Source organism: Dipodomys spectabilis, unplaced genomic scaffold (assembly GCF_019054845.1).
Source record: "Dipodomys spectabilis isolate Male_0828 unplaced genomic scaffold, ASM1905484v1 ptg000147l, whole genome shotgun sequence".
In the NCBI taxonomy this organism is placed as follows: Eukaryota; Metazoa; Chordata; class Mammalia; order Rodentia; family Heteromyidae; genus Dipodomys; species Dipodomys spectabilis.
This window is the reverse complement of record NW_024870824.1, coordinates 7,517,997-7,534,895: the sequence shown is the minus strand read 5'-3', so window position 1 is coordinate 7,534,895 and position 16,899 is coordinate 7,517,997. Positions and strand designations below refer to the sequence as shown.

Sequence of the window (16,899 nt, the reverse complement as noted above, 5' to 3'; positions counted from 1 at the left end):
TCTTCAGCTCAAGGTTAGTGCTCTACCTCTTGAGCCATAGTGCCACTTCCAGTTTTCTGGTGGTTTATTGGAGATAAGAGTGTCACAGACTTTCCTGCCCAGGTTGGTTTTGAATCCTGATCCTCAGCTATCAGCCTCCTGAGTAGCTAGGATTACAGATGGGAGCCACCAGTGGCTGGCTAATACCAATTTTTTAAAATGGAAATAATACTCAACTTTTTGAGATCAGTTTATTTTCTCATATGGTTTCAACTTAGAATTGGCTTAAAATGATTAAATTTTATCTTCTCCCTTTATGTAAAGTTACCTTTCGAAATGCTGACATAAGAGGTGTGATTTTCCGGTTATCTGCTGCATCCACATCAGCACCTGCTTGCACTAGCAATTGTACTACATCAAAATGACCACCATTAGATGCCAGCCACAATGGTGTATTTCCCTTCTTGTTACGAACATCAATATGAGCTCCTCTATAAAGAAAGAATATTAACACAGTTTGTCTCTTTAAGAGGCATCTTTTCTAATCTTAAAAAAATAAAAATACAAAAATACAATAATCTATAATTTATGTCAGAGTAAGATAATTTTACTTAGACTACAGAAGTTCTATATATAAAATAAAAAAACTGGCTTAAATTTAAGACAGTAATATAAACAGGATGAATTTGATCAAAGTATATTACATGCATATACTGTATAGCTAATTTATGCTAATAAAATAATTATTTTTAAAATGAAAATTACCCACCTGTTAATCAGAAGCTCACAAAATTTATAGTGACCTTTGTCTGCTGCTATTGTTAATGCAGTATCTCTTGAAGAAGGCACTGGAGGGGCATTGACATCTGCTCCTTTATCAAGGAGAACTCTTCCAACCTCAGCATATCCTCCAGAAGCAGCTTCCATCAAGGGAGTAAGACCAGTCTGTTTAAAGCAATTAATTATGCACTAAATAACACAACTTCTCACAAGGACTAATGTAACAACGTAACTGACCTTTGTTTTTTTTTGTTTTTTTTTGGGGTCCGGTCATGGGGCCTGAACTCTGGGCCTGGGCGCTGTCCCTCTGCTCTTCAGCTCAAGGCTAGTGCTCTACCACTTGAGCCACAGCACCACTTCCGGCTTTTGCTTATGTGGTGCTGAGGAATCAAACCCAGAGCCTCTGGCATGCACGTAACTGACTCTTAAGGAAACATTTCTTATGAAAGAGCTAAGCTTTATTCTATTCTACTTTTTTTTTTTTGGTCAGTCGTGGGGCTTGAACTCTGGGCCTGGGCACTGTCCCTTAGCTCTTCGGCTTAAGGCAAGTGTTCTACCACTTGAGCCATAGCACATTTTCTGGTGGTTAATCGGAGATGAGAGTCTACTGGCCTTTCCTGCACACAGGCTTTGAACCTTGATCTTCAGATCTCAGCCAGCACCTGGCTTATATTCTATTTCTAATTCGACTAAATAACAAGTGAAAATTGTTAGATCCAGTTAGACATGCCAGAATGAACTCACAACCTATTGCCTTATGCAAAAAAGAAAAACAAAGCCAAATGTAGTGGTACTTGCTTAGGAAGCTGAGGTAGAAAAATTTTGAATTTGAGGTCAGCCTGGGAAACCTACAAGTTCCAGGTCAACCAGGATCAAAACCCTGTCTCAAAACAAAACAAAATAAAACGCAACACAACAGAAATGATTTCACATAATTTCTTTCTTTCTTTTTTTTTTTTGGGGGGGGGGGGGAGTCCAGTAGTGGGGCCTGAACTCTGGGCCTGGGCACTGTCCCTCAGCTCTTCAGCTCAAGGCTAGCACTCTACCACTTGAGCCACACTCGCCACTTCCGGCTTTTTTCTTTTTGCTTATGTGGTGCTGAGGAATCGAACCCAGGGCCTCATGCGTGCAAGGCAAGCACTCTACCACTGAGCTACCTTCCCAGCCCATACAATTTCTATGCTGCTATTGTTACCCATTAGATAATTTCTTTTCAAAATGAAGATATAGAAATACATCACTTCTTAAAATTTTTGCTTATGTCCCTTTTGTATATTAATCTCTAAACTTTTTCTCCCTTTCCCTCCCCTCTTTTCCCTCCTTCATTTCTTTGAGGCAATATTTCACTATGTAGCCCAGTCTGGCCATCAGCTCTTAATCTTCCACAGTGCTGGGTTGACATTTTTGGCCCGACATTTCTTTTTTTTTTTTCTTTTTTCTTTTTTTGTCTGTCATGGGGCTTGAACTCTGGGCCTGGGCGCTGTCCCTCAGCAGGTCAACTTAAGGTAAGTGTTCTACGACTTGAGCCACAGTGCCACTTCTGATTTTCTGGTGGTTAACTGGAGAAAAAAGAGTCTCAAGGCCTTCCCTGCCTGGGCTGGCTTTGAACTGTAATCCTCATATCTCAGCTTCCTGAGTAGCTAGGATTATAGGCGTGAGTCACCAGCACCCAGCTTTGTCAATACATTTCTTACTGGTACCTGGATTTCTCCAGGACTTTTAATAGGTAAGTGGGCCACAAATAATACTTACATGGAAAAGACAAAACTAGATGGCAGTTAAAAAGTACAAGGGAAGCCAAGTACTGGTGGCTCATAACTATAAACTTGGCTACTCAGAAGGCTAAGATCTGACGATTGCTGCCCAAAGCCAGCCAGGAAAGAAAAGACTTTGAGACTCTCATCTCTTTAATAAAACAACAAAAGCTGGAATTGGAGGTATGGTTCAAGTGGTAGAAGAACACTGTGGAGTGCAAAAGCCAAGTGAGAATGAAAAGACCTGAGATGAAGCCCCAGTACACACACACAGTCCAAGGGAAAAACCACATTCATTTCTTATATATATTTTTTTGTTGGCTGGGGGGGCTTGAACTCAAGGCCTGAGGAATGCTCAAGGCTAGTGCTCTACCACTTTGAGCCACAGCTCCACTTAAAGTTTTCTGGTAGTTAATTGGAGAGAAAGAGTCTCATGGACTTTCTTGCTTGGTCTGGCTTTGAACCATAATTCTCAGATCTTGGCATCCTGAGTAGCTAGGATTACAGGCATGAACCACTGGCACTTGGCTTCTTATTTCTTAAATTAGAAAAATGTAATTGTTTCATTAGCTTTAAAAAAGTATAACTAATAAAGTTTAGAGAGGTAAGATGAAATTTCCAATCAAACCTTTCAAATTTGAAATGACAGACTGGCTGTAACCTTACTATAAAAGATTTTCCCCTAAGCTAGGGTTCTATATATCTTACAGCTTGAAACAAAGTCAAACTATTGTCACAATTCCTATTTTCTAATTTTAAAGTCATGACAGCCAGAAACTGTCATAGTTAAATTAGAGCTTAGATGGTCCAATTTTATAACCTTTGAACAAATTTTTTGGTTAGAATTTTTACAAATAGAAAGTCGAGGCCTCATTAAAAGGAGTTCTCTAAATGGTAATAGTGTACACCAAACTATTACATAATATGATTTCCCAAACCTGTATTTGCCATGAGCTATATATGTCATGTTCTTTTTACTAGATATATGTCTGAAATAGTTTACCAATTATAAAATACTTACTTTTGCCCTATGTTCAACATTGGCTTTGCGGTCCAGAAGTAAACTCACTACTTCTGCTCGGCCTTGGAAACAGGCCAGGGTGAGAGCTGTATTCCGATTAGTTTCTATTTGAGCATTAATATCTGAACCCATATCAAGCAGCAGTTTCACTGCAGGAACATGTCCATTCATTGCAGCCAACATCAGAGGAGAAATACCTAATTTACTCCCAGTCCTAAGGGGGAAAGTAATATATTCCATATTTAAAAAACCATTAAAAATGAAAATTTATTTCAGCAATACAGAAAGATTTCTAACACTGATGAATGTTTTACTTGCTTAGAACAGTAATAAGGAATAGGAAAATCTCACAATTTAAAATCAAAACTTACAAGTTATAAATTTTCTTTTCTTTTCTTTTTTTTTTTGGTTGGCCATGGGGCTTGAACTCTGGGCCTGGGCGCTGTCCCTCAGCTCTTCAGCTCAAGGCGAGCGCTCTACCACTTGAGCTACAGCGCCACTTCGGTCTTCTGGTGGTTTATTGGAGATTGGAGTCTCAAGATCTCTCCTGCCCGGGCTGGCTTTGAACCGCGATCCTCAGATCTCAGCCTCCTGAGTAGCTAGGATTACAGGCATGAGCCACCAGCGCCCGGCTAAGTTATAAATTTTCAATTACAAGTACAAAGTACTTTCTGAAATGAGACCTCTTAAAGAAATCACATTACTGACATAAACTGGAATTGTTTATATATTATAGGAATAATCTTTGGCCTTGCCATTTCAGGACTATCTTAACTAAAATGTCAAGTGTTCAAGGGTTGGGGTACTGTTCAAATGATAGAACTATCTAGGCAAGTGCAAAGCCCTGATTTCAAACCTTAGTGTTGCCAAAAGAGGGGTGGGGAATGTTATCTGACCAAATACTTAGGGAAAGACATTTAATGCCTAATCATTAGTCATAAAATGAATAAACAATTGATACCTTGAATTAATTTCTGCCCCAGCATTAAGAAGAATCTTAATGATATTAACATATCCTCCAGATGCAGCTAGACTCAATGGCGTATAATCAGACACATTTCTATGTTCTTTATTTGCACCCCGAGCCAGCAGCAAATCTACTACCTACAAAGTAAAATATGAATAGTGAAACCCAGTTTACACCAAGGGCTCAACTTATAAACAAGAAAGTACAAAGAAATAGGACCTATGACTTCCTATCTATGTGTCCTAAATATTAAAATATCAGCATCAAAGAAATGGATTTAATTTTATACTAAGGAATTAAGACCTTTAAATTTGCATTTTACATGTTTTAGAATTGTAACTGACTTAATCCCAGTAAATTTAAGACAATTTTTATTTGGTTATCAGGGCAAGCAGATTGCTTACAAGGGCATTTACTATTCCCATTACATTAGCAAAACTATCCCACTCCTCAGAAATGAATGTCAAATGTCAAATGTCAAAACACATTTACCCTTTATTCAGGTAGCTAAAGTACCAGCCATGTACACATTGAAGAACCCAAGTAAAAGATTTACAGAATGAAAATCTACATGAACATACCTCCTGACGTCCACCAGAACATGCCAATGAAAGTGGAGTATCCTTAGTTCGTTCAGATTGTGCTTCTATATCTCCACCTTTATCTAAAAGGATTTCAACAACTCCAACATGCCCTGCTGTTGCTGCTAAGATCAGTGGAGTAAAACCTAAATCAGAAAATAAAAATCTCTAACACATTTGTGCTTTATTATAAATTCTCAATTATTTTAATAAAAAGACAAAAATTTTAATCATTTAGCATAAAACTGCTCTAAACCCTAATTGGTTAAATGATAAAACATATAAACATCTGGCAAAAGTGAATGCTAAGTCAATAAAACTGTTGGATGGGGCTGGGAAGGTGGCTCAGTGGTAGAGCGCTTGCCTTGCATGCATGAGGCCCTGGGTTCGATTCCCCAGCACCACATAAGCAAAAAGAAAAAAAAAAGCTGGAAGTGGCGTTGTGGCTCAAGAGGTAGAGCACTAGCCTTGAGCTGAAGAGCTGAGGGACAGCACCCAGGCCCAGAGTTCAGGCCCCACGACTGGACCCAAAAAAAAAAAAAAAAAAAAAAAGACAACTATTGGAGATTTACCGATATAGTCATTACAAACTTCAGTGTTTCTGTACAAACAAACTCAGGATTAAGGAGAAAGGTGACTACAACTTTTTTTTCAGTGCACAGGATTGAGCCCGGGTCCTACAGTACTAGACAAGAGCTCTACCACTGCACTACAACCCCAGCTCTGCAATCAAAACTTGCTCACCTTCACTGATTATTTATACAGTATGTCAGACTTACACAGTATGTCTCAGATTTATATCATTAGTTGGGTTTAAATTACTGTGTGATTTGCTCAGAATTTTGTGAAAATATTATCTTTCAAGAAGCAAATGACAGCCAGGTGCTGGTGGCTCACACCTGTAATCCTAGCTACTCAGGAGGTTGAGATCTGAGGATCACAGTTCAAAGCCAGCCAGGGCAGGAAAGTTTGTGAGACTTATTTCCGATTAACCACCAGAAAACTGGAAGTGGCGCTGTGGCTCAGGTGGTAGAGCACTAGCCTGGAGCTGACGAGCTCAAGGACGGTGCCCAGGCCCAGAGTTCAAGGGCGATGACCCAAAACAACAACAGCAACAACAATAACAACTACCACCAAACAAAAAAATGATAGGCAAAAATAAATTTTGAAAAAGAAAAAGTTATCCTTCCAAGGGCACATAATATGCTTAACTTGAGCTGTAAGTGAAAATTGTAGATGTATTGAAAGGCAACATGTCTTTAGTGGAAGTCAGGAAGCATTACTGGAAAAGAATTAAGCATCCACAGTAAAACACTGAACTGTATACATTCTGAACATTTGCAATTTTTTTCCAACAGGGGTGTCCTTGGAAGTATACACCCATGAATATCAAGGATCTAGTATATTTTACTTTTGATTTTTTTTTTTTGCTGGTCCTAGGAACTGTCCCTCAAGGCTACAGCACTCTATCACTTGAGCCATAACTCCACTTCCAGGTACTTCTATGATTAACTGGAGATAAGATTCTCACAGACTTTCCCGCCTGGGCTGGCTTTAAACTCAAACCTTAGATCTCAGCCTCCCCAGTAGGTAGGATTATAGGCTTGAGCCATCAGTGCCTGGCTTACTTTTGAAGTTTTTGGAAAACTGTCTCTGAAAATTAAAATTTAGTCTTATTACTAAATGTAGGAACTACTTATTGATAGTGAAAAAGGTACAACTGTTTTCTTATTGAATGATATGCACATTTTCTCTGTAACTGACATTTTTTTTTTTTTCAGGTAAGGGGTAGGTTTATTCCAGCTGGCACCATGTAACTGACATTTCTTACCTTTTTTGTCTCTGTGCTCAATTTTAGCATCTCGTGCAATGAGTACAGACACAAGTTCTTCATGACCTCCTGCACAAGCCAGTGTTAATGCTGTGTCATGATTGCTCTCAGTCTACGAAGAAAAAAATGATTATTAATTAAAATTAATCATGTCTTTTCACCATGAATATACAATTATCTTCCCTTTTTAAAGTAAACAAGAATGTGTAGAGTAAGTAAGGATGGCAAAGTAAGTTTATATCAAATAAACTAATCTACTTACATGTGCATCAATGTCAACTGAAGGATACACAGGGGAAACTATATTGCTTGGAGACTGTGAACAGGATTCAGGTGTAACACATTCTGTGACATGTGAAGAACTGTTGGAACCAGTGGGCACTCGGCTACTCACAGCTGAAAAACAACATTCACATTGCTAAATTCCATTCAAAAGAGTAGTTGTTTGTACATAGAAATATACACACAGAAACTCCCCAACAAATCAAAATAAAAATCCAGAAATTTTCATAGTAATATGTTGCGGTGGCCAAATCAGAAGCTTTGTTACCTTAAAAGCACCTACATTTGAATCCTAGTTCTAGCAACAGCTTTCTGAACTTGAGCAAGTAACTAATCTTGTCTGAACCTCAATTTTCCTTTTGTGTAGAATGGAAGGTTGTTGCAAAATCCACTTGATATATATAACATACTTCACAGAATACCATATATTTAGTGAACAAACAATAAACAGTAACACTTTTTACATTGTCAATACACAGAATATATCTTAATGTGTTTTTCTATCTTAGTTTAAAAAAGGAAATTTGATTTTAAAAATAAGAAAAAGAGAAGATAACAAGTAAGGATAGTTCTCACATAGATAACAGGGACTATGTAGTCTAGAATTCAATATTTGCTTTGAAAATTTACTAGAATAAATCAATTCCTCAAAGTGAAACTTCTTTATAAATGAACACTGGAACTTTGTATTTGAGACTCAAAATCTAATGTATGAGTAAAGAACCAGGCATGATTGGACATGTTTATAATCCCAGTACTTGGTAGCCTGAGAAAGGAAGATTATGAGTTCAAGACTAACTTGGCTACACAGTGAAAATGTATTTTGTTAAAGCCAGGAATAGTGGCTCAAACTGTAATGCTAGCAACTTGGGAAGCAGAAACTGGAGAATGGTGGTTCAAGGCTAGCCCAGGCATAAAAACTTGAAGAACTCTATCCACTCGATGGGTGTGGTAGTTAGTTCATGCCTATTATCCCAAGCTACATGAGGAGACACAAAAAGGGGATTGCAGTCATGGCCAGTCAGTTTTACATACATGGCATGAAGTCAGACCCTCTCTCAAAAATAGGTAACACAAAATAAACTGGTACAGTAGCTCAAGTAGTAGAGATCCTGCTTCACAAGATAAGACCCTGAGCTCAAAACCCAGTACCGCCCCTCCCTAATTTTTTTTTTAAATTAAAAGACAGAAAATGAGTTGATAGGTGTGATGGGGTATCCTTATAATCCAGCATTAGGAGGGCCAAAGCAGAACTATGAGTTCAACGCCAGCCTGGGCTACAAAGGAGACCTTAAATCAAGCTAAAATAAACAAAAAAAGCCCAAAATTGAGTTGTTACATCTTTTTTAATCTGAATATTTCTTATATTTCACAGGAAATGAAGTTTACCCACAGAAGGGGAAGTGGGATCTATATCAAAAGTATACTAGTCCAATAAATGATGTATTTAAAGCATTTAACATGGTATGTTCTCAGTAAATGTAATTATCAGCATGTGACAGTACAATTATTCAGTACAATTATCATTGTATTAAAAAATATAAATATTATTTACAGAACAAAATTCAGAAAAAAAATATAATCATGAATAATATATAAGAAGCAAAGCTTAAGGGATGACTATAAGCTTCTATTTGTGGCCAGATTAAAAGTTAAAAATACCACACAAGTTAAAGGACAATGAAAGTTAAAAATAAATGAAAGCACTTCAAGTATTGGAAAATGTTTTCTTTCTAGAATTATGATATGACTGGATCCTAATCAAGGACACTATTCATAATAAATACGAATGGTTCAGTTTATTTAAGTTACTAGCTTAAATAACGTAGCAAAGTTTAAGATATCTGGATCTGTTATTACATGAGCTATCCCCTAGACTCCCCACCAATACATAAAACCATCTTGAAATTATAAATTTTGTCAATTTCTGTAGCCATATAAAGAACATAATTCAACTACCCAGCTACAAACAGGGATGATTATTTTGTTTCACCTGTGAAAATATGACAATGTACTCCCTTTTTTCTCACTCAGTGAAACAAAAGCAGACATTGTGTTACACCTCAAAATAATTGATATATTTAGAAAACAGCTTAAAAATAATATCATACTAGATTGATAGAGAAAACCTTACTGATAAGATTTTAACAGTACTTGGTCTTATAGTTAACATATATCTTAGTAAAGAACTACTTTTTTTAATCATTATTGTATTTATTTATAACTTTTTTATGAAAAGCAGATATTTAAAAATACTTAAAATAGATGTTTAGGGTTGCTGAGCCACAATTTGACTCTATGAAAGTTGACTTAAAAAAGACTTTTCTAGGGCTGGGATGGTGGCTCAGTAGTAGACTGCTTGCCTTGCATGCATGAGGCCCTAGGTTTGATTCCTCAGCACCACATAAGCAGAAAAAAGCTGGAAGTGGCGCTGTGGCTCAAGTGGTAGGGCACTAGCCTTGAGCTGAAGAGCTGAGGGACAGCACCCATTCCCGGAGTTCAGCCCCCATGACCGACCCAAAAAAAAAAAAAAAAAAAAAAAAAGACCTTTCTATTTAACACATTACTGAAACCTGTATTGTTATGACACAATTTACTGTACACTTTTGTGCTATATTATGCTAGAAACATTTTTCTACTGGTAATAATGACAATCAGAACCATTCCACAGAAAGCATTTAATAAGATTAGTTATAAAAGTTATAAAAATAAAATAAGAAAGTAAGAGATTTAAAAAGTACATATGCAATGAAAGTTTTATTATAAAAAGTACTGTATTACACAAGGATTATGATATTTTCATGAATTCTAAAATAGTTCCTATCTCTAAATGTGTCTGAAAATAAGAAAAGCAGATTTCCACAAAGATCAAAATATAATTGATTACATTTATATACTATTCAAAATGTTATGTTTTAGCCTTTAACTCTGTGAAGTAGAAGAAAATTAGCTTTGTAGGTAGTCTAGAAGATAATAAGTATTACTATAAAAAGTTTCATGGAGCTGGGCATGCCTGTAATCCTAGCTACTCAGGAGGCTGAGATCTGAGGATCGCAGTTCAAAGCCAGCCCAAGCTGTGGGACTCTCTTATCTCCAATAAACTACCAGAAAACTGGAAGTGGCACTGTGGGGGCTCAAGTGGTAGAGTGCTAGCCTTGAGCTGAAGAGCTGAGGCAAGTTCAAGCCCCACAGCGGACAAAAACCAAAACAAAACAAAACAAAAAAACAGCAATAAAGGAAAAAATGTTCCTGTACTTTGAGTGAAATATATTCCTGTTATATATATTTTCTAAAGTAAAACTTTTATGAGACTAAATCTGAAGGATAAGAACTAAATTTAATTCAAATAAAATTAATTATGTCTGTGGCCTGCTCTACAATCCTATTGATATAGTTTCTTCTAATTTATTTTACTTTCAACTTCTTTCACTTTCAATTAAGGAAATTAAGTGAAACAAACATAAAGAAAATAATATTTTTTAATATTAAGTAAAGTTAGCTCATCATCTTGAACAAAGAAAATAAAAATATTGCCATGATTTCAAAACAGATAACCTACACAAAGCGGAAATTTTTATATGAAAACAATTTTGAATGTATATAACTTAAAAAGGAATATCAGGGGGCTGGGAAGGTGGCTCAGTGGTAGTACACTTGCCTTGCATGCATGAGGCCTTGGGTTAGATTCCTCAGCACCGCATAAGCAGAAAAAGCCAGAAGTGGTGCTGTGGCTGAAGTGGTAGAGCATTAGCCTTGAGCTGAAGAGCTGAGGAACAGCGCCCAGGCCCAGAGTTCAGGCCCCAGGACAGACAAAAAACAAAAACAAAGGAATAGCATGCCAGGTGCTGGTGGCTCACACTTATAATCCTAGTTACTCAGGAGGCTGAGATCTGAGGACTGTGGTTCAAAGCCAGCCTAGGCAAGAAAGTCTGTGAGACTCTTATCTCCAATAAACCACTAGAAAACCAGAAGTGACACTGTGGTTCAAGTGGTAGAGTGCTAGCCTTGAGCTGAAGAGCTGAGGGACAGCGCCCAGGCCCAGAGTTCAAGCCCCATAGCCGACAAAAAAAAAAAAAAAAAAGAATACCATAAAATATTTTAGATTAACATCTAAAATTAATTTTCTAGTTCATACTAACATTTTATAATTAAAAGATGTTTTCTAAACTATTTTTAAGTTATATGTGATCTTTGTAAAAGACCACTTACATTTAGAAAATATTTTATTTATTTTCTTAGCAAATACTTTAGCAAAATACTTTTCTTTTAAAAATCATCTGTAAAAACTGCCATAAAGTTAACACACATTACTTTTACAGTAGTTTCTACATTCTTTATTAAAAGGGAGAAGGACCTGCAATTGTATTGGCCAATAATATGGGTCTCATAACTCAAATTGAACACTTAATTAAGAATATTATAATTCTCATTACTGAAACCTGAGTTTTAAAAATGGTATTGTCAGATCATCAGTTTCATCATTATTCATAATCATTCCTCATACTCTAATATTTGTCTTTATCCAGATTATAAATCAGAACTATAAACAAATTATAAGAGTTTATTCATAATATGTAACAATTTTCAATACTAAAGATACACATTAATTGACTTAGTTGCAATAGGTGAAAAATGTAAAAATTCAAAATACAAAGAGCCTAACTCTTAAAAACATTTCCCACCATATTAATTTTAAGAAAACGAAGACATTTATCCTCTGCCTAATGATACCTCTTTTATTTCAGATGAGCCTCAATACAATAGCACTTTTATAAACCAATGGAAGTCATTCACATGCTCAATAAAATCCCTGATTTAAGTAACCTTATTTCACATTTTTAATTTCCATAAAGATTAGGAAGACTAAAGAATCACAAAAGAAAGGAAACTGAGATAGCATAATTGGGGGAGGGGAGAATATGACAAGAGGAAACAGACAACAGTAAAGAAAAAAAATGTTGCAATCAAGAGACAGAGGACTGGCCTGCCTTTGAATATCAATCCAGCTACATCTTAGTTCTTGGTCTTCATCCACTGTCAACAGCCATTCTGGCTGCATTTCTGAATTGGGCTCTCTTTAGGAAGGTAAATGATTAATTGCATTGTATTCCCACTGCTGCAAGGACAATGAAAGGGAAAGTAAACTTGTGCACCTCATTTCATATCTAGTTGTAATTTTCCACACAACAATAAACAAAAACATATACTTTAAGATTATCTGGTCGTGTGTGTGTGTGTGTGTGTGTGTGTGTGTGTGTGTGTGTGCGCGCGCGTGCGCGCGCATATATGTTAATCAAAAGTTAATGAAAAAAAGTCCCCTCTTCAACTCATCAAATGTCAATATCGTATATCGTAAATCTATTTTAATCTTCTAACTACAAACACTATGAAATGGAATTTTCTCTAAACACCCCATTTAATTAGAAATAATTAATTTGGTCTAATGAAAAAGCAAGATGATTTAAAATTATGATTTCCAAACATAAATCACCAGGAGGAAAATTTAAAACATCATCTTACATGAATAACTCTAAAACACAAATTCTATCCTGAGAGCTCTTGTCCAAGATACAACCCAGAATAGCTTTCACAGCAATTATCTGAAATAAAGGATTCCAGCAACTTTATTACTTTTTTGCCTTTGAAATGTGACCATAAACAGAACAGAGTAATAATACACTTTTATGTTAGTGCTTGTTGACTTAAGTTAAACTCATTTCCAAAGTATCTCAAGAAATGAATTCAAAGAAGTGAGTACAAAGATAGTTCTAAAATAAAAAAGTAAAATCAATGTCTGTGTTTTTGAGGGGTACTTAAAGAGGTTGAGCACACAGATTAGAGAGAAATGACTTCAGACATATTTTTAACCCACCTGCTATCAGGTCATCAAGAGTGTCGGTAAGCGTCTGGGCTGGAGTTGCAACCATTAGTCCATCTGGTTCTTGAACTAATAGCCCCTGATCATGTCCAGTAATAGCAATCTGAGGCTGTCCTACAATATGCTGATTACCTGATACTTTCTGAAGTTCAAGAGAATTTGTCCCATTAGAACCTAAGTCTCTGGAAAAGTTACACTGTGGAGGTGATAAAGGCTGGACCGGGACATAATCAATTTGTTCTGCCGATGGTGGAGTCTGTTGCTCATCATCAACATCATTATTTTTAAATAAGATTGTGTCAACCTGAGGTAATTCTGAAAAGTGATCCTCTGGGAGACTACTATCTCTTTCCCCTTCTGGGAAGACTCCTCTATGAGAGCACTGCTGATGTAGAGACACTGTGTCTTTCTGACCTTTGGTTTCCAAGTATTCTTTGGTAAATTGCTGTTGTGTTTTCATCTGCAACTGCCTTTCCACTTTCTGCAGTTCTTTCAGTATTTTCTTCTTCTTCTGGACTTGCTCTTCTCTGTTCTTTTTAAGTTCTTCTATCTTATCTTTGTTCAGAGGTTCACCTTGAATTAACTCCAATGACTTAAGCTGTGCTTTTTCAATAGCACTAATTCTTTGTCCCAGTTCATTCAGCTTTCCTTCAGTCTCCTCTACTATGCACTCCAAAGGCTGGTATGGGTGAAAAGGTGGCAGTAGGTCCTGATCTGCTACCTGCAGGGAACTGGACTTCTGCTTGGATGTACCTAAGCACATGAAAAATGTTTGAAAAAGTGCCATGCTAAAAAAATAAAATAAAAAAGAAAGGAAGGAAGAAAAAGAAAAGAAAAACAAAACAGAAAACAAAACAAAAAAAACCGCAAAAGAAAAAAATAACACCTCCCATCCACCCCACATGTGGATCACCCTCCCCAAACTTGTTTGAGTAATGCTGTATAATGAATGTCTAAAGAGTCACACCAGTGTTAGGTAGATCAAGGCCTACAATATATCAACCATTTCACAGAGCATGAACTCAGATATTCAATTCAAAAAGTGTATTTTTAAAAATCTACTCTTTAGGATAAAAGGATTTTAGAGATTAAGACAGGCAAAGAGAAAAGGAAACGAATCTCAAACTTCCCTTGATCAGATTGGAACATCAAATCTAAAGCACAATCAAATTAATGTTGAGAAACAGTAATATTAATGTTTGCTTAACTGTTCTTTCAAACAATTTCTTTTGCAATATCTATGGGAGGAAGGTTACTACAACAGTCCAAACAGTTAAAGTAGGGAAAAGTGTCAAGTTGCTGAAATATTTCTTTTCTTATATCAAAGAATATATGAAATCAGTTTTCTCAAGACATCCTTTTTTTTTGCTTTCTCCTTATTTTTGGGGGTACTGGGGTTTGAAGTCAAGGACTTATGCTTGTTAAGAAAGCAATCTACCACTTAAACTACACACCCAGCCCTCCAGCATATCTTTGGAAAATTTTCCATTAAATGTTTTTAAAACTTTAATATCTAAACACTATATTAAACTTATATTACAATAGATATCCTGAGCTTAACTATCTGTGAGAAAAACTCTGAGTTATTACAAGGAAATCAATAATTCCATATAGGATTACTCATACTGACACTGTATATTAATATCAAAGGATATAGTATTACTTTAAGGCATTAACTTATACTTAAGTTACTTTGTTATAACAAATCAGCTGAAAAATAGGTACCAATATCAATAGTCCCAACATGTAGCTATGAAATGTGAAAAATATACTGCTACCTTCTTTTGGGGCTGGGAAGGGTTGTAACTCAAGGTCTTGTGCTTATTAGGCAGATCCTCTACTACTTGAGTGTCACCTGTGGACTTTTTTTTTTTTTAACCTTTTGGATAGGGTCTTTTTTTTTTTTTTTTAACCCAGGGCCAGTCTCAGAACAAGATCTTCCTAATAATGTATGTCTTCCTATACAGATAGAACTATAGATAATGCCCTACCAACCATATTTGGCTTATTGAGATGGGTCTTTTTTTCTCCTCAGGCTGGCCTTAAACCACAAACTTGATTTCTGCTACTGAGTAGCTGGGATTACAGATGTGAATCATCATACATTATCTTTTGGTGTAACTCTAATGTAAATTCAGTGCTTGGTTTTATTTAGGAGGAATTAGGATTATCCAGAAATATAGAAGAACAAACTGCTGATTCAGACTATAATGGATGCACCTCAAAAAACCATACTAAGTGAAGGGAGTCTTGTACAATGTCATTTATATCAATTTTATGGAGAAAAGGCATTATACAGACAGAAAAGAGTAGTTGCCTGGGATTATAGCAATGGAACAAAGTTCAATACCAAACAGACATGAGATAAATTTTTAGGGTCATAGAAGGCTTCGAAGTTTTTTTTTTTTTTGGGGGGGGGGAGGGTTGGGCATGGGGCTTGAACTCTGGGCTTGGGCACTGTCCCTCAGCTCTTCAGCTCAAGGCGAGCACTCTACTGCCTGAGCCACAGTGCCACTTCCGGTTTTCTGGTGGTTTATTGGAGATAAGAGTCTCATGGACTTTCCTTGCCTGGGCTGGCTTTGAACCGTGATCCTCAGATCTCAGCCTCCTCAGTAGCTAGGATCAGGCGTGAGCCACCGGTGCCCGGCTCATAGAAGGCTTCTAAAACTAAATGTATTCAGAAGGCTGAGACCTGAGGATTATGTTTCAAAACTTGCTGGGTTGGGAAAGTCTGTGAGACTCATCTCCAATTAACACTCAGAAAACCAAAAGTGGTGTTGTAGATCAAAGTGGTAGAGCACTAGCCTTGAGTGAAAAAGCTCAGAGACTGTGCCTAGGCTCAAAGTTCAAGCCCCATGACTGACAAAACAAAACAAAAAAAAGTAGATGAATGATATTAATGGTTTCAGAAGTGTCCAATTTACTAAAATTCATTGCACATTACACATTTAAAATGATTGTACTAAAAGTGATTGCATTTTATGATATAACTTAAAAAGTAAAGCTGTTTAAGAAAGGAAAAGAATGTAACAAAATAGTGGTCTACTCTTTTGGATGTAAATGAATGCTAGAGATAAAGATATTTTGGGGGAGGGGGTTGTAGATAAGACCGGGTCTCTGTAACCCAAGTCACTTAAGGGCACTTCAACTCAGGATCTTATAGCTCCAAGCTAACTGATTACTAAGCCCAGCTAAGAACTTTAAAAATATCCAGTATATTAAATGATTCTTAAGTACAAAGGGGAAAACTTACTCATTAGGTGCTAAAATGTTCTAAGTTACAAAGCCAGCTTGATAAGAGAAAACCACATCTCACACCTATAATGCCAGACACTTAAGAAGCAGAGATCTGAAGGACTGTGATTCAAGACCAGCCTGGGCAGAAAGTTTGCTAGACTCCATCTCCAAAGTAGCCAGCAAAAAGCAGGGCTGGAGTGTGAATCAAGTAGAAAAATGCTAGCCTAGAAGGCATGAAGCTTTGAGTGCAACAACAGAACTGACAAAAAAAAGTAAATTTAAATAGAATTTTTTAAAACTGTAGGTAGTTCAAATATATATAACACATAACTGAAAAAAAATCTAAGTTTTCCTCCTACATACTAACTTTACAAAGGTAGCAACCATAGTTCCAGTATCGCTGCCATCACTTTCAGATGCTTATTCATTCCTTTACCAAACTTCAGCAAAGTATATTGTCTATTTATAATTTTATATTTCTATCTGACCAATGTGGTGAAGAAAGACTATTCTTTCAGAATAAAGCCAACAGTATTTGTGAGATAATTTATTACTACTTCCATAAGACCTTACGTAAGCTATGGTTTTT

The 16,899-nt window shown here is 36.4% G+C and overlaps 1 protein-coding gene across 11 annotated transcripts in view; it reads right to left on the bottom strand.

The window, feature by feature from the left end:
• The window catches only part of LOC122118113 (ankyrin repeat and KH domain-containing protein 1), a 141,658-nt gene that overhangs the window by 42,185 nt on the left and 82,574 nt on the right, over positions 1-16,899 (bottom strand). For 9 of the 11 annotated variants that reach the window (XM_042692007.1, XM_042692008.1, XM_042692010.1 and 6 more), the window contains 8 exons: positions 13,068-13,826; positions 7,176-7,309; positions 6,914-7,025; positions 5,083-5,228; positions 4,496-4,638; positions 3,535-3,748; positions 749-924; positions 308-470 (listed from right to left, as the gene is read on the bottom strand). In XM_042692007.1, the coding sequence (XP_042547941.1) occupies positions 308-470; positions 749-924; positions 3,535-3,748; positions 4,496-4,638; positions 5,083-5,228; positions 6,914-7,025; positions 7,176-7,309; positions 13,068-13,826 (1,847 nt within the window). Of the gene's footprint in view, positions 1-307; positions 471-748; positions 925-3,534; positions 3,749-4,495; positions 4,639-5,082; positions 5,231-6,913; positions 7,026-7,175; positions 7,310-13,067; positions 13,827-16,899 lie in introns of those variants that run through there. The other 2 variants (XM_042692016.1, XM_042692017.1) reach the window with 2 other exon arrangements.